Source organism: Elephas maximus, chromosome 1 (assembly GCF_024166365.1).
Source record: "Elephas maximus indicus isolate mEleMax1 chromosome 1, mEleMax1 primary haplotype, whole genome shotgun sequence".
Classification (NCBI taxonomy): Eukaryota; Metazoa; Chordata; class Mammalia; order Proboscidea; family Elephantidae; genus Elephas; species Elephas maximus.
In genome coordinates this window covers 10,337,861-10,360,380 of record NC_064819.1, presented here as the reverse complement: position 1 = coordinate 10,360,380, position 22,520 = coordinate 10,337,861, and the positions used below count along the sequence as shown (strand labels likewise).

General features: G+C 39.5%; 1 protein-coding gene across 3 annotated transcripts in view; it reads left to right on the top strand.

Annotated features, from left to right (window-relative positions):
• Positions 1 to 22,520, top strand: part of GSK3B (glycogen synthase kinase 3 beta) — a 292,562-nt gene that overhangs the window by 238,406 nt on the left and 31,636 nt on the right. For all 3 annotated transcript variants that reach the window (XM_049877389.1, XM_049877373.1, XM_049877381.1), the window contains exon 8: positions 5,612 to 5,707. In XM_049877389.1, the coding sequence (XP_049733346.1) occupies positions 5,612 to 5,707 (96 nt within the window). The remainder of the gene's footprint in view (positions 1 to 5,611; positions 5,708 to 22,520) is intronic.

Below are 22,520 nucleotides of genomic sequence, written 5' to 3'. Positions count from 1 at the left end.
TGTAAGTTGTCTTTTTATGCTTTTGGTGAAGTCTTTGGATGAGCATAAGTGTTTGATTTTTAGGAGCTCCCAGTTATCTAGTGTTTCATGTGGTATTCGTGCATTGTTAGTAGTGTTTTGTATTCTGTTTATGCCATGTATTAGTGCCCCTAGCATTGTCCTTATTTTTTCTTCCATGATCTTTATCGTTTTAGATTTCATATTTAGGTCTGTGATCCATTTTGAGTTAGTTTTTGTATGTGGTGTCAGGTATGGGTCTTGTTTCATTTTTTTTGCAGATGGTTATCCAGTTAGGCCAGCACCATTTCTTAAACAGACTCTCTTTCCCCCATTTAATGGACTTTGGGTCTTTGTCAGATATCAGCTGCTCATAGGTGGATGAATTTACATCTGGATTCTCAGTTCCGTTCCATTGGTCTATGTATCTGTTGTTGTAACAGTACCGGGCTGTTCTGACTACTGTGGTGGCGTAATAGGTTCTACAATCAGGTAGTATGAGGCCTCCTGGTTTGTTGTTCTTCTTCAGTAATGCTTTACTTATCTGGGGCCTCTTCCCTTTCTGTATGAGGTTGATGGTTTGTCTCTCCATCGCATTAAAAAATGACTTTGGAATTTGGATTGAGATTGCATTTGGGTAGATTGCTTTGGGTAGAATTGACATTTTCACAATGTTGATTCTTCCTCCGTAAACAAGTTATGTTTTTCCACTTATGTAGGTCTCTTGGTTTCTTGCAGTAGTTCCCATGGTTTTCCTCGTACAGGTCTTTTACGTCTCTGGTAAGATTTATTTTAGGTCTTTAATGTCTCTGGTAAGATTTATTTTAGGTCTTTTACGTCTCTGGTAAGATTTCTTCCTAAGTATTTTATCTTTTGGGGGGCTATTGTAAATGGTATTGATGTGGTGATTTCCTCTTCAACATTCAATTTGTTGATACAGAGGAATCCAACAGAATTTTGTATGTTTATCTTGTATCCTGATAATTTGCTGAAATCTGCTATTAGTTCTAATAGTTTTCTTGTGGATTCTTTGGGGTTTTCTGTGTATAAGATCATATCATCTGCAAATAGGGATACTTTTACTTCTTCCTTACCCATTTGAGTGCCCTTTATTTCTTTTTCTAGACTAATTGCTCTGTTCAGGACAGTGTTGAGTAAGAGTGGTGATAAAGGGCATCCTTGTCTGGTTCCCGTTCTCAAGGGGAATCTTTCAGACTCTCTCCATTTAGGATGATGTTGGCTGTTGGCTTTTTATAAATGCCCTTTATTATGCTAAGGAATTTCCCTTCTATTCCTATTTTGCTGAGAGTTTTTGTCAAGAATGAGTGGTGGACTTTGTCAAATGTCTTTTCTGCATCAACTGATAAGATTATTTGGTTCTTGTCTTTTTATTTATGTGGTAGATTACATTGATTGTTTTTCTAATGTTGAAACATCCCTGCATACCTGGTATGAATCCCACTTGATCATGGTGAATTATTATTATTATTATTTTCTGGTATGTGTTGAATTCTGTTGGCTAGAATTTTGTTGAGGATTTTTGGCCTATGTTCGTGAGGGATATTGGTCTGTGATTTTCTTTCTTTCTTTTTTTTTTTTTTGTGGTATCTTTACCTGGTTTTGGTATCAGGGTTGTGCTGGTTTCATAGAATGAGTTCGGGAGTATTCCATCTTTTTCTGTGCTCTGAAATACCTTTAGTGTAGTAGTGGTGTTGACTCTTCTCTGAAAGTTTGATAGAATTCTCCGGTGAAGCCGTCAGGGCCAGGGCTTTTTCATGTTGGGAGTTTTTTAATTACCTTTTCAATCTCTTCTTTTGTTACAGGTTTATTTAGTTCTAATTCTGTTTGTGTTAGTTTAGGTAGGTAGTGCATTTCTAGAAATTTCTCCATTTCCTCTACGTTTTCAAAACTATAATTTTTCATAGTATTTTGTTATAATTCTTTTGATTTCATTTGGGTCTGTTGTAATACCGTCCACTTCATTTCTTATTCAGGTTATTTGCTTCCTTTCCTGTTTTTCTTTTGTCACTTTGGCCAGTGGTTTTACTGATTTTGTTGATCTTTTCAAAGAACCAGCTTTTGGTCTTGTTAACTCTTTTAATTGTTTTTCTATTCTCCATTTCATTGAACTCTGCTCTAATTTTTATTATTTGCTTTCTTCTGGTGTCCGGAAGGGGTATGCATTTTTAATACTCATTTATTCATGTCATTTTTGGTGTTTTTCTTCATCACTTTAAAGAACTCAGTGAAGTTGCATTTGGGGGACAGAATTATTGATAAGCTCACTAGAACTCCTTTTTTTACCCCTTTGCTCCTTTCCCAGGACGTGCGGTTGCTCACACATACACATATGTGTTCATGCGTGCGCACACACACACCCCCTTCATCAAGGGTTTAATGTAAAATATAAATGCGTGCCTTCTTTTTAAAAAAAAAAAAACCCTCAGGATTTCTCTTCAGCCTTCATGTTTTAAATATGGATAGTTCATGATTTATAAATATCTGATATGTACAACTCCCAAGGTCAGAGATCTTCCTTCCCTGCACTAGATACTGTGTTCCTCTCTATTAAGCTAGAATTCTAGTATAAGAGGGGAGGAAAGTTATTTAATTGGAGATGTATTTCCAGCACCCTAAGACTGAATGTTCTCCCAGAACAGTGTTAGAAGTAGGAATTAGAATAAGTGTGATTATTTAGATTATTTGTGCACTCATCTTTTTATTTTATTTACAACATCAGGAGTGTGCTCAGGAGTTATCTTGTAGGCAATTAAAAGTCAGTTTAGAGTTTTCTGGATTTTCTTTTAATACCTAACTTACCCAAAGTTTATATATTGTAATATTTAAACAACTTCTGAAAGTTCGTATTATAGGTTTATTGAGATATAATTGACATATAATAAACTGCACTATTTAAAGTGTATAATTCTATAAATTCTGACATATGTGTACACCCATGAAAACATCACCATGAAATCAAGGTGTAATGAACATATTTATCACCCAGTAGTTTTTTGGCGCCTCTTTGTAATCCTTCCCTGCAGGCCTACTCCACCTCCATCCCTTTACAATAACTGGTTTACTTTCTGTCAGTATAGTCAGAAGATTTTCTAGAATTCTATATTTATGGAATTATATAATACAGGTATTCTTTTTTTTTTTTCTGGTCTGGCCTTTTCACTCAGCATAATTATTTTTAGATTCTTTTTTACTACTTTTTATTACTGACTACTAGTGCATTGTTTAAATATATCACTGATTGTTCATGCATATACCAAATGGTGGACATTTGGGTGGTTTCCACATTTTGGCAGTTAAAAAAGGCTTCTGTGCACATATTTATGTACAAGACTTTGTATGAACAAATACTTTCATTTCTCTCAGGTATAAACCAAGAGTTTTAAGAAATTGCCATATGTTTTTCAATGTGCTGTACCATTTTATAGAGCGCTGGTGGCCCTGCGGTTAAGCATTCAGCTGCTAACCAATAGGTCAGCAGTTTGAACCCACCAGCTGTTCCTCAGAAACCCTCTGGGGCAGTTTTACCCTGTCTGTAGTTTCACTGTGAGTCGGGATAGACCCACACCAAGCGGAGTATGCCATTTTATATTCTCAGCAGCAGTGCATGGAATTATTGGTTTTTCTGCACCCTTGACAATTCTTGGTGTGTATAATCAGTCTTTTTCATTTTAGCCTTCCTAGTGGGTTTTTTTTTTAGTGGGTGTGTACCTGTTGTCAAGTTGATTCTGACTCATAGCGACCCGTAGGACAGACTAGAACTGCCCCACAGGGTTTCCAAGGAGTGCTAGTGGGTTCAGACAGCTGACCATTTGGTGAGCAGCCAATCTCTTCACCACTGTGCCACCAGGGCCCCAGTGGGTATGTCATGGTATCTTGTAGTTTTAATTAGTATTTCCCTTGTGCCTAATGATGTTGAACATCTTTTCATTTGATTATTTCCTATTTCTGTGTTGTCTTAGATGAAGTGTTTGTCCATACCTTTTAGGTTGGACAAGCTGGGTTGTTTTTCTTCTTATTTTTGAATTGTACGAATATTTTATTTATTATAGATACAAGCCCCTTGTAGAATATATGTTTTGCAAATGTTTTCCCTTAGTCAGTGGCTTGCCTTTTCATTTTCTTTAGGGTATCTTTTGAAGAAACAAATTTTTTAATTTTAATGTGGTTTGAAAGTTTTAATGGAGTCTAGAGAATTAGAACCATCAAATATACAGAAATTCTTACGTTGTCCTGAAATAATTACAGAATTATTGCTGATTATTCACTGATTGCCACTGCAAATCGAGTACTTAGCCTTGCATTCTGCTCCTTCTGCGCAGGTATCCTTGAATTGTCAACAGCTTAATACTCTATTTTAACAAACATTTTCTACCAGCTGCTAGGATTATAATAATGGGTAATACAGAAGTGTCTCTCTTCAAAGTGTTCATTTTAGGAATTAATGTTTCTTTCCCGTTTTCTGTCATGTGCAGTCAGGTGCATATGTTTTCCTTTGTCCATGCCTACTGCAGCTCTCAGGAGCCCTGGTGGCACAGTGGGAAAGCATTCGGCTGCTAACCAAAAGGTTGGTGGTTCAGACCCACCAACCCCCCCAGGGGAGAAAGATGTGGCAGTCTGCTTCCATAAAGATTACAGCCTTGGAAACCCTATGGGGCAGTTCTGCTCTGTCCTGTAGGGTCACTGTGAGTCAGACTCGACTTGATGGCAACAGGTTTTTTGTTTACTGTAGCTCTAGAGGCAATGAAGGGAGCCCTGGTGGTACAGTGGTTAAGTGCTTGGCTGCTAACCCAAAGATCAGCAGCTCAAATCCACCAGCAGCTCAAATCCACCAGCAGCTCTGCAGGAGAAAAGACCTGGCGATCTGCTCCTGTAAAGATTACAGCATAGGAAACCCTATAGGGTCACTATGAGTCAGAATCAACTTAACAGCAATGAAGTGCTCAGTGTATGTTTGTCTTGTATCGAGTTCTATTTTTTTCAGCACTCAGATGTGTAAGTGCAGAAAATTTCATGATCTTCCTATCCTCCATAGATTGTAGCACTGTTCCTTGTACGTGGAGGACACTCAGTAAATGTTCAGGGATTGAAAGAAATTACTGATGACAGTGTATGAGCAAGGTCCTCCTGATTAATGTATTGGTGTATTACCTGCTTTCAGCATTGTATATAGTGATTTCCTTTAGACAGTTTATATCCTGAATTTTTATTTGCAAGGTGAGGACAATATAGCTATATCATTAGAATTTAGCCTCTTACTAAAAATAAATGGTATTGTTTCAGATGCCATCAATGCAGTAGATTGTGTTTTTCTGGATAGAGATGCCTGATTTTTACTTGAATGTTTTTGAGCAGTCTTTTTTTAAGATCTTGATTTAGCGTTACTACTATTATAAAAGCCTGTCTAGAGTAGTATAGCTTGGACTGTGTGGCCAGTTATAAATCACAAGGTTTTCAGAGCCTGCCTTGTTTAACCACCTATGTATTTTAAATAACTTTGGAATTCCTTTTTTAATGTAACCAGTGTACTAAAACATAACGACTATCTTTAGAAATATATGGAAGAATATGGCAATAACTTGATTTCTTTATCTAGGTCCTGGGAACACCAACAAGGGAGCAAATTAGAGAAATGAATCCAAATTACACAGAATTCAAATTCCCTCAAATTAAGGCACATCCTTGGACAAAGGTGAGTCAATTTAAGTTTGTTTGTTTTTTTAAGTACATTAACCAATAGTTGACTAAAGCTTGGGTTTCTCATTGTTCTTAACCTATTTTGAGGCCAGATAGCTGCCTGGATATGAAGCACGTGGCAGTTCTGCATGTAAAAATAGTTGGGTTGTTGCGCTTCAGGATGTCATTGAGGGTGTAGTTTTGTCATGGAATTTTCTGTCGACATTTTCTAGCCTGGGTTTTTATTTGCAAGGTGAAGATAATCTACCTATATCATTAAAATACAGAAGTTGATGAGGGGCAGGATTTTGTATATTAACTTTTGACCAGAAGTTATAGAATAAACTAATGTTTATTCTTTTATTTACAGTTAGAGGTGGTTAATCCAATGTCATATAGCATATGATAACATACATTGCGTATTTTTTCTTTTTTTTTTAAACTGTTAAAATATAGACCTTTTATGGGTGGTTTTGTGTTTTTCTTCTCTTCCTTTCTTTACTGTCAGTACTTTGGGAGCAGGACAAAAAGCTGATGTGGCCTTGTCAGAATTAGACACTGGAAACAGTTGTTACATTAACAGAATGTCATTAGCTTTTGGAAAAGTTTAACCTCAGCATCAGATGGCACCAAGTCTAAGAGCACAAGCACGAATTTACCAGGAGACTTTTTATTTATTTATTTTTCTTTGATGCTTAATTTTAAGACAGATTTTATCTTTCAAAAATTTCTCGCATTAGTTTGGTTTGTTAAATTAAGTATGCAGAGGGGAAAAAGTAGAATATCTCGATAGGGTTTCTAGCAAGAGTGAATCTCTAACCTCACTTTACAGGTTTAGAAACTTAGGCCGCAGATACTACGTGAGTTATCTAAAATTGCGTAGGTTGCTCGTGACACAGTCAGCATTAAACTTCTAGTCACATATATATATATATATATATATATATATATATATATATATATATATTTTTAATACCCATTTTTTCAACTTCTAGGCATGTGTCATGCCCCCTTCTCCATAACCTACCATTTTACAACTCAACTTACATCTTTTTGGATACATTTTGTGAATTAGAAATGATCAACTTTGTAATATGTATTTCATTTAGACATTCTGTGTTTCAAAATGTGTATATAGCAGTTTGTTTGACCATGAATAAATTTAGTTAGTTCTAGATCTTTTATAATAAGTGAAATAATTTAGGGCTATAGTTTTTTTTTTTTTTTGATAGATGAAATAGATTTCTTGGGTGGTGCAAATGGTTAACACGCTCAGCTGGTAACTGAAAGGTTGGAGGTTCGAATCTGCCCCAACGCACTTCAGAAGAAAGACCTGGCAATCTACTTCTGAAAAATCATACGCTGAAAACCCTGTGGAGCACAGTCCTACTCTGATGCACATGGGGTCGCCACGAGTCGAAGTTGACTTGACAGCAGCTGGGTTTTTCAGTAGGTAAAATTACGTTCCTTAGAATCAAAGTCCGTGTGTTTTTCTCTTTGAACTGTATTATGATTTCACTTTCTTTTAAATTCTCACAGTTCAACTACCTCTCTTCACTTTCAGAAGATCCTTGTTATTAATTAATCCTATTGTTACTAATCTTTTATTTAGAATAAAAAATGGCAGTATTATTTTAGTGCCAGAATTGTAGGTTGTAACTTTCACAGGCCAAGAGACCAAGATGCTTCCCCCCTTTTTTACTTAACATAAGCACTAAATATCCTAAGATAAAGTGTTCTTTGATTTTTGTACTCAAGGTTTTATTTGAATCTGGGTCAGAAGATACTTAGGCGCTCTCACTTGGCTCTAAACTCAGAGAATCCCAGGTGGCCTGTTCAGATTTAGGGATCCAGTTACAGTTGGAGTCCATTAAACTCAAAGTCTGTTACACTCAAAGTCATAGTTTAAGTACGTTAAAGTCATCCCGAGTGAAAGAGCTTAAAGTAAGTGATCTGCAGCGTACTGTGATTTCAGCCATGTTAAGACAGAAAACAGAGTCCTGTGTTTAGAATAACCAGCTGCCGTTGAGTCATGTGTCGGAGTAGAACTGTCCTCCTCAAGGTTTTCTTTTTTTTTTTTATTAACTTTTATTGAGCTTCAAGTGAATGTTTACAAATCAAGTCAGTCTGTCACATATAAGTTTATATACACCTTACTCCGTACTCCCACTTGCTCTCCCCCTAATGAGTCAGCCCTTCCAGTCTCTCCTTTTGTGACAATTTTGCCAGCTTCCAACTCTCTCTATCCTCCCATCCCCCCTCCAGACAGGAGATGCCAACACAGTCTCAAGTGACCACTTGATATAATTAGCTCACTCTTCATCAGCATCTCTCTCCCACCCACTGTCCAGTCCCTTTCATGTCTGATGAGTTGTCTTCGGGGATGGTTCCTGTCCTGGGCCAACATGACTGCCAGGATTCCTCTAGTCTCAGTCAGACCATTAAGTATGGTCTTTTTATGAGAATTTGGGGTCTGCATCCCACTGATCTCCTGCTCCCTCAGGGGTTCGCTGTTGCACTCCCTGTCAGGGCAGTCGTCGATTGTGGCCGGGCACCATCTAGTTCTTCTGGTCTCAGGATGATGTAGGTCTCTAGTTCATGTGGCCCGTTCTGTCTCTTGGGCTCTTAGTTGTCGTGTGACCTTGGTGTTCTTCATTCTCCTTTGCTCCAGGTGGATTGAGACCAATTGATGCATCTTAGATGGCCGCTTGTTAGCATTTAAGACCCCAGATGCCACATTTCAAAGTGGGATGCAGAATGTTTTCATAATAGAATTATTTTGCCAATTGACTTAGAAGTCCCCTTAAACCATGGTCCGCAAACCCCCGCCCTTGCTCCACTGACCTTTGAAGCATTCATTTTATCCCAGAAACTTCTTTGCTTTTGGTCCAGTCCAATTGAGCTGACCTTCCATGTATTGAGTATTGTCCTTCCCTTCACCTAAAGCAGTTCTTATCTACTAATTAATCAGTAAAAAACCCTCTCCTACCCTCCCTCCCTCCCCCCTCCCCCCCTCGTAACCACAAAAGTATGTGTTCTTCTCAGTTTATACTATTTCTCAAGATCTTAATAATAGTGGTCTTATACAATATTTGTCCTTTTGCCTCTGACTAATTTCACTCAGCATAATGCCTTCCAGGTTCCTCCATGTTATGAAATGTTTCACAGATTCGAAACTGTTCTTTATCGATGCGTAGTATTCCATTGTGTGAATATACCACAATTTATTTAACCATTCATCCGTTGTTGGACACCTTGGTTGCTTCCAGCTTTTTGCTATTGTAAACAGAGCTGCAATAAACATGGGTGTGCATGTATCTGTTTGTGTGAAGGCTCTTATTTCTCTAGGGTATATTCCCAGGAGTGGGATTTCTGGGTTTTTTATGGTAGTTCTATTTCTAACTGTTTAAGATAACGCCAGATAGATTTCCAAAGTGGTTGTACCATTTTACATTCCCACCAGCGATATATAAGAGTTCCAATCTCTCCGTAGCCTCTCCAACATTTATTATTTTCTGTTTTTTGGATTAATGCCAGCCTTGTTGGAGTGAGATAGAATCTCATCGTGGTTTTAATTTGCATTTCTCTAATGGCTAATGATTGAGAGCATTTTCTCATGTATCTGTTAGCTGCCTGAATATCTTCTTTAGTGAAGTGTGTGTTCATACCCTTTGCCCACTTCTTGATTGGGTTGTTTGTCTTTTTGTGGTTGAGTTTTGACAGAATCATATAGATTTCAGAGATCAGGCGCTGGTCGGAGATGTCATAGCTGAAAATTCTTTCCCAATCTGTGGGTGGTCTTTTTACTCTTTTGGTGAAGTCTTTAGATGAGCATAGGTGTTTGATTTTTAGGAGCTCCCAGTTATCTGGTTTCTCTTTGTCATTTTTGGTAATGTTTTGTATTCTATTTATGCCTTGTATTAGGGCTCCTAGGTTGTCCCTATTTTTTCTTCCATGATCTTTATCGTTTGAGTCTTTATGTTTAGGTCTTTGATCCACTTGGAGTTAGTTTTTGTGCATGGTGTGAGGTATGGGTCCTGTTTCATTTTTTTGCAAATGGATATCCAGTTATGCCAGCACCATTTGTTAAAAAGACTATCTTTTCCCCAATTAACTGACTCTGAGCCTTTGTCAAATATCAGCTGCTCATATGTGGATGGATTTATATCTGGGTACTCAATTCTGTTCCACTGGTCTGTGTGCCTGTTGTTGTACCAATACCAGGCTGTTTTGACTACTGTGGCTGTATAATAGGTTCTGAAATCAGGTAGAGTGAGGCCTCCCACTTTCTTCTTCTTTTTCAGTAATGCTTTGCTTATCCGAGGCTTCTTTCCCTTCCATATGAAGTTGGTGATTTGTTTCTCTATCACCTTAAAAAATGACATTGGAATTTGGATCGGAAGTGCATTGTATGTATAGATGGCTTTTGGTAGAATAGACATTTTTACTATGCTAAGTCTTCCTATCCATGAGCAAGGTATGTTTTTCCACTTAAGTATGTCCTTTTGAATTTCTTGTAGTAGAGCTTTGTAGTTTTCTTTGTATAGGTCTTTTACATCCTTGGTAAGATTTATTCCTAAGTATTTTATCTTCTTGGGGGCTACTGTGAATGGTATTGATTTGGTTATTTCCTCTTCGATGTTCTTTTTGTTGATGTAGAGGAATCCAAGTGATTTTTGTATGTTTATCTTATAACCTGAGACTCTGCCAAACTCTTCTATTAGTTTCAGTAGTTTTCTGGTGGATTCGTTGGGGTTTTCTGTGTATAAGATCATGTCATCTGCAAATAGAGATAATTTTACTTCCTCTTTGCCAATCCGCATGCCCTTTATTTCTTTGTCTAGCCTAATTGCCCTGGCTAGGACTTCTAGCACAATGTCGAATAAGAGCGGTGATAAAGGGCATCCTTGTCTGGTTCCTGTTCTCAAGGGAAATGCTTTCAGGTTCTCTCCATTTAGAGTGATGTTGGCTGTTGGCTTTGCATAGATGCCCTTTATTATGTTGAGGAATTTTCCTTGGATTCCTATTTGGGTGAGAGTTTTTATCATAAATGGGTGTTGGACTTTGTCAAATGCCTTTTCTGCATCAATTGTTAAGATCATGTGGTTTTTGTCTTTTGTTTTATTAATATGGTGGATTATGTTAATGGTTTTTCTAATATTAAACCAGCCTTGCATACCTGGTATAAATCCCACTTGGTCGTGGTGAATTATTTTTTTTGATATGTTGTTGAATTCTATTGGCTAGAATTTTGTTGAGGATTTTTGCATCTATGTTCATGAGGGATATAGGTCTGTAATTTTCTTTTTTTGTAATGTCTTTGCCTGGTTTTGGTATCAGGGAGATGGTGGCTTCATAGAATGAGTTGGGTAGTATTCCGTCATTTTCTATGCTTTGAAGTACCTTCCGTAGTAGTGGTGGTAACTCTTCTCTGAAAGTTTGGTAGAACTCTGCAGTGAAGCCGTCCGGGCCAGGGCTTTTTTTTGTTGGGAGTTTTTTGATTACTGTTTCAATCTCTTTTTTTGTTATGGGTCTATTTGGTTGCTCTACTTCTGAATGTGTTAGTTTAGGTAGGTAGTGTTTTTCCAGGAATTCATCCATTTCTTCTAGGTTTGCAAATTAGAGTACAATTTTTTGTAATAATCTGATATGATTCTTTTAATTTCAGTTGGGTCTGTTGTGATGTGGCTCTTCTCGTTTCTTATTTGGGTTATTTGTTTCCTTTCCTGTATTTCTTTAGTCAGTCCAGCCAATACTTTATCAATTTTGTTAATTTTTTCAAAGAACCAGCTTTTGGCTTTGTTAATTCTTTGAATTGTTTTTCTGTTCTCTAATTCATTTAGTTCAGCTCTAATTTTTATTATTTGTTTTCTTCTGGTGCCTGATGGATTCTTTTGTTGCTCACTTTCTATTTGTTCAAGTTGTAGGGACAGTTCTCTGATTTTGGCTCTTCTTTTTGTATGTGTGCATTTATCGATATAAATTGGCCTCTGAGCACTGCTTTTGCTGTGTCCCAGAGGTTTTGATAGGAAGTATTTTCATTCTCGTTGCATTCTATGAATTTCCTTATTCCCTCTTTGATGTCTTCTATAACCCAGTCTTTTTTCAGGAGGGTATTGTTCAGCATTCTATGAATTTTCCTTATTCCCTCTTTGATGTCTTCTATAACCCAGTCTTTTTTCAGGAGGGTATTGTTCAGTTTCCAAGTATTTGATTTCTTTTCCCTAGTTTTTCTGTTATTGATTTCTAGTTTTATTGCCTTGTGGTCTGAGAAGATCCTTTGTAATATTTCGATGTTTTGGATTCTGCAAAGGTTTGTTTTATGACCTAATATGTGGTCTATTCTAGAGAATGTTCCATGTGCGCTAGAAAAAAAAGTATACTTTGCAGCAGTTGGGTGGAGAGTTCTGTATAAGTCAATGAGGTCAAGTTGGTTGATTGTTGTAAGTAGGTCTTCCGTGTCTCTGTTGAGCTTCTTACTGGATGTCCTGTCCTGCTCCAAAAGTGGTGTGTTCAAGTCTCCTACTATAATTGTGGAGGTGTCTATCTCACTTTTCTGTTCTGTTAAAGTTTGATTTATGTATCTTGCAGCCCTGTCATTGGGTGCATAAATATTTAATATGGTTATATCTTCCTGATCAATTGTCCCTTTTATCATTATGTAGTGTCCTTCTTTATCCTTTGTGGTGGATTTAAGTCTAAAGTCTATTTTGTCAGAAATTAATATTGCTACTCCTTTTTTTTTGCTTATTGTTTGCTTGATATATGTTTTTCCATCCTTTGAGTTTTAGTTTGTTTGTGTCTCTAAGTCTAAGGTGTGTCTCTTGTAGGCAGCATATAGATGGATCATGTTTCTTTATCCAGTCCGAGACTCTCTGTCTCTTTATTGGTGCATTTAGTCCATTTACATTCAGCATAATTATAGATAAATAAGTGTTTAGTGTTGTCATTTTGATGCCTTTTTATGTGTGTTGTTGAGAATTTCATTTTTCCACTTAGTTTTTTGTGCTGAGACATTTTTCTTAGTAAATTGTGAGATCCTCATTTTCATAGTGTTTGACTTTATGTTTGTTGAGTCGTTAACATTTTTCTTGGCTTTTATCTTGAGTTATGGAGTTGTTATACCTCTTTGTGGTTACCTTAATATTTACCCCTGTTTTTCTAAATAAAAACCTAACTTGTATTGTCCTATATTGCCTTGTATCACCCTCCATATTGCAGTTCTATGCCACCTGTATTTAGTCCCTCTTTTTGATTATTGTGGTCTTTTACGTGTTGACTTCAATGATTCCCTGTTATGAGCATTTTTTTTTAATTAATCTTAATTTGTTTTTGTGATTTCCCTATTTGAGTTGATATCAGGATGTTCTGTTCTGTGACTTTGTGTTGTGCTGGTATCTGATATTATTGGTTTTCTGACCAAACAATTTCCTTTAGTATTTCTTGTAGCTTTGGTTTGGTTTTTGCAAATTCTCTAAGCTTGTGTTTATCTGTAAATATCTTAATTTCGCCTTCATATTTCAGAGAGAGTTTTGCTGGATATATGAGCCTTGGCTGGCAGTTTTTCTCCTTCAGTGCTCTGTATATGTCATCCCATTGCCTTCTTGCCTGCATGGTTTCTGCTGAGTAGTCTGAACTTACTCTTATTGATTTTCCCTTGAAGGAGACCTTTCTTTTCTCCCTGGCTGCTTTTAAAATTTTCTCTTTATCTTTGGTTTTGGCAAGTTTGATGATAATATGTCTTGGTGTTTTTCTTTTTGGATCTATCTTAGATGGGGTTCGATGAGCATCTTGGATAGATATCCTTTCGTCTTTCATGATGTGAGGGAAGTTTTCTGTCAGCAGATCTTCAACTATTTTCTCTGTCCTCCCTCCCTGTTCTGGGACTCCAATCACACGCAAGTTATCCTTCTTGATAGAGTCCCACATGATTCTTAGGGTTTCTTCATTTTTTATAATTCTTTTATCTGATTTTTTTTCAGCTATGTTGGTGTTAATTCCCTGGTCCTCCAGATTTCCCAGTCTGCATTCTAATTGCTCAAGTCTGCTCCTCTGACTTCCTATTGCGTTGTCTAATTCTGTGATTTTATTGTTAATCTTTTGGATTCTACATGCTGTCTCTCTATGGATTCTTGCAACTTATTAATTTTTCCACTATGTTCTTGAATAATCTTTTTGAGTTCTTCAACTGTTTTATCAGTGTGTTCCTTGGCTTTTTCTGCAGTTTGCCTTATTTCGTTTCTGAGGTCATCCCTGATGTCTTGAAGCATTCTGTAAATTAGTTTTTTATATTCTGTATCTGATAATTCCAGGATTGTATCTTCATTTGGGAAAGATTTTGATTCTTTTGTTTGGGGGATTGTAGAAGCTGTCATGGTCTGCTTCTTTATGTGGTTTGATATCGACTGCTGTCTCCGAGCCATCACACTAAGATATAGTAGTGGTTTATTCTGTAATTGCTCACTGAGTCTTATCTTGTTTTGTTTTCTTTCAGTATACGTGGATGGGCTACTAGATTGTGCTGTCTTGTTTGTTGTAGCCCTTGACTTACTTATGACCTATTACCAGCTGGTTTGGGCTGTTGCCAGATATATATGCCTGAGTCTATTCACTATTCTTGAGTAGAATCTGATTTTGGGTCATCAAGTGTGTGCTGTGCCCTAACACCTATCCACCTCCAGAAGTAGTGGTGATAGTTGTGTGCACCAGATTCTATTAGCAGCTGGGGTTCACCCTCCAGAGGGGGCAGGATGGTGACAGGCTTCCCCCAGGTGTCAGTGAGGTAGGTGTGTCTCTATTCCTGTAGCACCTTGGCAGGAGGGCACTGCAGCTGTACCTTAGGCCCCCAGTGCAAGTACCTCTACTGATTGGTAGGTGTCACCCTCCTTAGACCCCTAAGGCAAGAGGCTAGGTGGTCTGGGGGGAGCTTCAGCGCTCAATTCCCTGTTGTGGGTCAGTTAAGGCTCTGTTGATTAAGCAGAGATATCAAACCCGGGTAACTTGTTTTTCCAGAAAATCTGCTAAAAAAAAAATGCAGTCAGATCCCTATCAGAACTGCCTTTGGATTATAACCACCACCTTGTTCCCTGTAAGGATGAAAGTCCGAGATTTGGATCATACATGCTTGGCTGTAGCTGTTTCTGTGTTTTTAGTCCAATTAGGGATGGGTTTTTGGTCCTTGGGTTTTTTGTGGTTCCTTCTCTCAGGCCGGAAGAATGGGTTAGGAAAAGACCAAACAAAAAAAAAGGGGGGGGGGGGAAGCAAAGCCACCGCAGAGCCAGAGCCATTCTCCCTCTGGCTCAGGAAATTCCAATGTTAATGAAGCCGCCTGGGAAGGGTGGGGGAGGGTTCAGAGAAACAGGAGAGTAGCACCCCAGAATATAGCCAAAGTTGCTTATCTTGCTTGAAATGACTATTTTATCTCAGATTCCCGAGGGGCATGTCACCTATGTTTGCTGGCTGTGTGGAGATTGTCCCCGAGGGTCTGGCCCGCTGAAACCGCGGTCACATCCTCCACTGCCAGTCCAAAGCCCAGTGTCAAGGTTCCACTGCAGGGACGCTGCACTCCAGGCTCCAGAATCAGTCGCTGCCTCCCGGGGACTTCTCGTCCCGCCAGCCGCGTTGCCGCGCCGCCTCCGCGGACAGGCTGGACCCCCTCCCGGGGTCAGTTCAGGGGGGTAGGGCTGCGCCCCTTGTTTGCGCCGTCACAAGAATTTGCGTTCAGCTCCTCTGGGTCCAGACCTAAGCCCATTGCCAAGGTTACCTGACTGGGACGCTGGCTCTAGACTCCGAAAACAGTCACTGTTTCCCCGTATTTGTTCATTCTCCGTCTCTAAGTCTGTGTTTGTTGTTCAGGGTTCGTAGATTGTTATGTATGTGATCGATTCACTTGTTTTTCCGAGTCTTTGTTGCAAGAGGGATCCGAGGTAGCGTCTACCTAGTCCGCCATCTTGGCCCCGCCACCTCAAGGTTTTCAATGCTGATTTTTTCCAAGTAGATTGCTAGGTCTTTCTTTTGTGGTGCCTCTGGGTGGGCCGTAACCTCCAACCTTTTGGTTAGTAGTCGAGCGTGTTAATGGATTACACCACTCAGGATCTCATGTAGAGAATAAATGCAAAGAAATATTCCCAAATGCTAACAGTAGTTTGGGTGAGAAAAGTGTGGGTGATTTTCTTTGTTCTACTTTCCCGTATTTATGTATTTTCTTTAATAAACATGTAATTTCTTTTTTGAAGAAAGAAGAACTTTTTGTGGGGGGTAATCTAAGTATTCGTCACATGTTATCTTTAATGTAGAGTTTATGACACATTTAATGTTGAAATTGAGGTCATGAAATCTTATTTAACAGTTCCTCTTATCCTTTTTTTTTTTTAAATAAATCTGCCACCAATATTAGTGTTTCTTATATTCTGCGTTTTTTCCGGGGTTATGTCTGATGCAGTTATTAGCCAGGGTGGAATGGGAAGACTGCCTGCCTTATCCTTTTTTTTTTTTTTTAAATAAATCTGCCACCAATATTAGTGTTTCTTACATTCTGCGTTTTTTCCGGGGTTATGTCTGATGCAGTTATTAGCCAGGGTGGAATGGGAAGACTGCCTGCCTTAGTCAAAATGCAGCCAACAGAGGAGCTGTAGTGCATTTGTGTGCCTGACTCTTTCCTTTGCCCCTTTGGATTTCTGTCTCTGTATCTTACACTAATGCTTTTCAAGCTTGAATCATTTGTGTAAAGCCCTTTTATTTAGGTTTCCATTCCCAGACTGTGTGTAGACTAATAATTCAATTCTCCAAACATTTTGTTTGTGAAAACTGTAACTTTCATACAGTGCGCATTGACTTACTTGGTTTTCACTTGGTGTAAAGGTAACAGGTGCACTTGTGTGAATTTCTCACTAGTGTGCACAACTAGGGTGGTAGTATCTGATTGTAAATACAAAAGTAAGTTCAGGCACAGAAATTCCGTGGCACTTCTCTATCGAGATGATCCAGAATATACTTACATTGATTTTTTAATAGGTTATTATCAAACTAAAAATGCAAAATTTTAAATTCTTAGGGGGCACTCAGTCCCATCTTCACCTGTTATGATAGTGGATACCAACTTGAGAAATGCTCTTATACTAGGCAGTCAAAAGAGTCATTTTAGATACATGTTGTTATTGGATGCCATCAAGTTGATTTCAACTCATAGTGACCCCATGTGACAGAATAGAACTGCCCCGTGTTCTCTAAAAGGGAATTGCTTCTCACGCTTGGAAGACAGGTAAACAAGAGTGTGGAAACAGAAGCTACTTTGCCTTTATTGTTGCCTTCTGTTAGAGCCTACTTTGATCCATTTAGGGAAGCTCTGGGCGTGTGAGCCCTGGTTTCCTATACCGCAGTATAGTACGGCAGTGTCCCCAGAACTGGGTGCCTGAGTTCTCAAGAAGATGAGCAGAAGCAAAGATGACGGAAGGAATCGTCTTCCGTGGGAACACCATGGGGAGGGGATGCAGGTCACTAGGGCAGAGTGGAAGAACAGAAACAGTGGGAGGGTCCCAGCGTAGCGTACACCAAATGGCCGGAGTGTTGAGAACTGAAAGACTTAGTAAGTTGCCCTTGACTATTACATATTAGCCAAAGCAGCCTAATTCATTGATAAAGCACTTGTGGTTTAATTAGGAAATATAAAGTAGGTGTTGATGTTTGAATCAGGGGACCATTATGGAGGGCAGGGGCCAGTAAGTAATAAATCCGATGTCATCAAGTTGATTCCAATGCACAATAATTGCATGGGACAGAGTAGAACTGCCCCTTAGTGTTCCCAAGGAGTGGCTGGTGGATTCAAACTGCCAGCCTTTTGGTTAGCACCTGAGCTCTTAACCACTGTGACACCAGGGCTCCGAGGGGCCGGGTAGTGGGAAGGAAAGATGTTTGCATTGGTGTGTGGTGTACACACAGTAAAAACTAGATGTAAAGCAAAGGCAGTGATGCAAAAGTAGATTGAAAATTAAATAGAGATGGAAGTTGGCTGGAAGGAGAGAAGCTTGAACTGTTCAATACGTGGAGATGTGGCTAAATGACAGACTATGAGGTATGAAGTCAGGGCCTCGTTTAAGCACTGCTGCTCCTACTCTTTGTGCCTCAATTTTTTTTTTCCCCCTTTGTAAGATAGCTGTTACCTGCTGTGTCTTACTTGGGGTTCTTTTGAAAATATAGTTAAATTATGCATATAAAAGATTATTTTAGCTCTGAATAAACAAGAATTCTACCACCAATGTAGTTCTCTGATCTGTCATCTTCTTTCCATCTCTGCTGACCTGACGTAGTTTAGGCCGTTGTTATATCATAGAATCATTAAAACAACCTCCTACCTCCTAACTGATTTCCTTCCTTCAGTTTCACACCCTGTCAATCCATCTTTCCATTACTGTCAAAGTTAATTTTCTTAAAAGCACATGTGATACCATTACTCCTAGAAAAATGTACTTTGACTCCTCGTTGCGTTTAGAAAACTTTGGCATAAGATACATACCTACATACCTACATATGTGATCGTAGGGCCCGATCTATGCTTGTTGTACCACTGTGATTATTGTTACCCTTCAGCCTCACCTGTGTCCTGTTTTGAATGACCAGTTAGTACAGTGACTCTATTCCTGATGCTTCTACCTTTCTTTTCCTAAAAAGCAGGAGATTCAGTTCCTGTCCTGATCCTAACCTTCCCTAAGGCATCTGTCTAGCAAACTTAGCCCAAATCCTTTTCCAGGTTCTCCAGCTTCCTCCATCCTTACATGCATATAGTTAGGCAATGAATTTAAAATTTTAGTGTTTAGTTAGGGTAGATTAGGGATTTCTAATAAGATTATATTATAATAAATTTATGAGTTTTTCCCAAATTTTCAGTACCTGATTCTGCTAAGCTTTTTTTAAAAGTTCTATAAAATAAATAATGCCCTTTATCCTGATAATAAATAATTCTACAAGGTAAGTTAGGTAGCACAGATTTCTGCATAGTCTTTCAGGGTAGCGAAAATCATTAGTGATATGACTGGATAATGGAGAGAAATAGGTTAGATAATCTCAAGGACTCAGATCTCTTACAACTGGATTGGAGTGTTTAATACGTTAGCTGCATATGGGAGTGTTGCCCAGCAAGTAGCTCACCTTGAAGGGACTTGCAGTCATGCTGAATTTTCTGTGTCATCGAGCTGTTCTCCTGATTGTTCCCCAGAGGAGGCAGAGTCATTTTGACCTCTCTCTGCTTGTCTTTTTTCCCCACTTAGAATTCTCTTCTTCCTCTTCCCTGCATCTTCTCCTTGTTTGCCATCCAGTTGATTCTGACTCATAGTGACCCTATAGGACAGAGTAGAACTGCCCCCCTATTGTTTTGTAGGCTGAAATCTTGGGTTCAACCCACCAACCTTTCGGTTAGCAGCCAAGCACTTTAAACATTGTACCACCAAGCCTCCTTTCCCTGCTTACCAAGTCTTAGCCTTTTCTCGAGACCTCAAATCTCCCATGAAATATTTTCCATTTGCCTGAGCTTGTCATGATTATTCTCAATGTACAACTCCTGTAGTACTTACCAAGTCATGCCATATATATCATACCTGCTGCCATCGTCAATTCCAACTTATAGTGACCCTTTAGGACAGAGAACCCCTCGCCCCACCATAGGGTTTTCAGGGCTGTAAATCTTGATGGAAGGAGACTGCCACATCTTTCTCTCGCAGGGTGGCTGTTGGGTTCAAACCGCTGTGCCACCAAACACCAAAACCTGTTGCTGTCTTTCCGACTCATAGCGACCTTATAGGACAGAATAGAATTGCCCCATAGGGCTCCAGGGAGCTGCTGGTGAATTCAAACTGCCTACCTTTAGTTAGCAGCCAGGCTTTTAACAACTGTACCACCAGAGCTCCACTGCACCACCAGGGCTTTTCATAGGCATTATTACAAAAAAAAAAAAAAATCCATTGCCATCGAGTCAATTCCAGCTCATAGTGACCCTATAGAATAGAGGAGAACTGCCCCATTCTAGGGAGCAGCTGATGAATTTGAACTGCCAACCTTTTAGTTAGCAGCCATAGCTCTTAACCACCATGCCACCAGGGTTTATAGCAGCAGTTCCTAATTTCTGTTTTGTGATAGTAATGATAATACGGTGTAAGAACGTCTGACCTCCTCTAATTTCACAAGCGGGGAACGAGAATCAAGATCAGCAGTCCAGGGCTGAGTCCTATGAGGCAGAGGTCAGACATGCCTCCTCACTCCACCTTCTTTACCAACTCTGACATCAACCATCCCTCCCATAGCACTCTCTACTGGGTTTGATAATTCATTGCAGTGGCCACACAGAACTCACAGACCATACCAGGATTGTGGGGTTTATTAGGGAAGTAACAGGTTACAATTCAGGCTCAGGAACACTCAAGGATACAGTTAGTTCTTCCGTCAGGACAGCCTCTTCCGAGCTGTGCTCACAGGCACGCCTCTCCCTGGCCCTGTGCCTTTACCCAAGGGCACTTAGCTTTCTCTCTGTGGGGGCCAGGTCTCTCTCTGTTCCCCTCCTGCACTATCTCCTGCTGCCAAGTGTCTCCTGCCACCAGTTCTCACCATCTTCAGGATTACAGCTCTCTCTCTCTCAGTCTCCTGGTTCCGGGAACTGCTCAGCGCAGGAATCCTGGGTCCCACGTTCTCTGCTCCTGGCGGTTCTTCCTTGGTGGTGGTGGGTTCCTCTCTCTCTCACCTCTGGAATGGTTCAGTTCATGCCCAGGGGGATGATAGAACTGACTAATCCCTTTGGCGGGCTGCAGTTACCCTGTCTCACAGTCCCACTCAATCACTTGGGTGGGAGTTTCAAGACCATTGGTAGACAGGCCACACGCTGCATGCAGATATCAGACTACGTCAGAAGGTTTGTTTGCCAAGCTTTCGACATTCTTACTTATTGGTCTACTTAATAGTTAAGTGTCTGTAGGATATATAGTAGCATAGGTGACTAAGTATTCCAGAAAGCATGAACCACAAAAATCAATCCTTACATACTTGATTTGGTAGAACAGTGTCTACATACTTTAAAATGAATGAATACTAGTATTGCCAACTAGCCAGGAGGTAAGCAGAAATTGAGTTCTGAGGTCATTTCAGCTATGAAAGGAATCAGATCAGATTGAACAAATTATTATAATTCCCTGTGCTTAAGCAAAAAAACTTACTATTTTAAAGATTTTCTTTATAGTCTTCTTTTTTTTTTTTTTCTGTGCCTTTCAATACAGGATTTATCAGAATTTGGTATACCTACCTGTTCCAGCTATGTAGTTCGGCACATCACCCCCCACCCCCACTCCCGAAAAAAAGCCTCCAGAAGGACCTAGAGAGCACGAAATAAAAATTGTCAAACATTTTTCACTGATCGACTTATCCACCTTTTCTGGTCTGTCTTACTCTTTTCTTCATGTGTGTTCCATAAAACGTAAGACCATGTTGGGATGTCCGTTGGTTCTTAAGATTGCTCCTTGCCTGTTTTTACGTTGCTTGTGATGAATCAGTTTTTACATTATTACTCACCTGCTCTGCCGTGAGCACTGGACTAATCTGTTATCACTTGTCTTATGTACACATGCACTATGTTGTGTGCCGAAATTTCTCCCTACATCTCTGTTAGTGCTGGAGTAGTCACGTCTCCTTTTCTAACATCCAGTTTCCTGTGTGAGTAGACTTCCTAGCTTTTCCGTGTATACCGGCTAAACTCCCATTTTTCACTGGAAACTGTGCGTGTTAAAATCCAGCTATTAGAGTGGTGAATCCATATGTAAGGAGACACTGGGTGGCACAAACGATTAAGCGCTTGACTCTCAGCCAGGAGTTAGCGGTTGAACCATCCAGAGGCACCTCAGAAGACAGGCCTGGTGATCTGCTTCCGAAAGGTTACAGCCTCGAAAACCCTGTGGAGCAGTCCCATTCTGCAAACATGGGAGGGGTTACCATAAGTAGGAATCAACCTAATAGTAACTAAAAACAACAGTTGGTATGTGAGAGAAATAATATAAAAAAGGAAGAATGCTGATGCACAAGTTTAAAGATTGTAAGAGGCCAACAGTTGGGTAGGGGGTGGAATATAAACGAGGGCAAAAATTTATTTTTAATTTTCATTAAATCCTGTGTCTCCTATGTAACAGTGCTGTGCTGGGTCCCATAAAGACTGTAAAATACATAGTCCTTGTCCTTGAAAGGGGTCCCCTAGTGGCGCAGTGGTTGGAGCACTCAGCTGCTAATCAGAAGATTGACAGTTCAAACCCACCAGCCACTCGGAGGGATAAAGATGTGGCAGTCTGCTTCTTCAAAGATTACAGCCTCGGAAACCCTATGTGGCAGTCTGCTTCTTTAAAGATTAAAAAAAAAAAAAAATTTTCCTCGGAAACCCTATGTAGCAGTTTCCTCTGTCCTATGTAGGGTCACTTTGAGTCATAATTGACTCAATGGCAGTGAATTTGGTTTTGGTTTTTGTCCTTGAAAAGCTTACGGGTGATGTAACTGACTCGACTGAAGCAAATATTGAGTGATATAAAATACCGTATAACCATATAATACACTGTATGTTGTACATGTTCAAAGGCATTCCATGTGCTGTAGGTGGTACAAGGCAGGTCTCCAGTGGGGGAGGGAAAAAGGAAGCCCCTGAAAGGTGGTAGGAGGACTTGAGCGGACAGGTTGTTGAAGGAGAGTTAGGATTTGTTCAGGTGTAAAAAAGGGTTGGATTGTTATAGCCTAGGGAAATGGTCCTCAAGATGGAGGCTTGTGGACGAGATGGAAATATTCACGTACTTCTGGGAAGGCCAGCCTGACTGCGG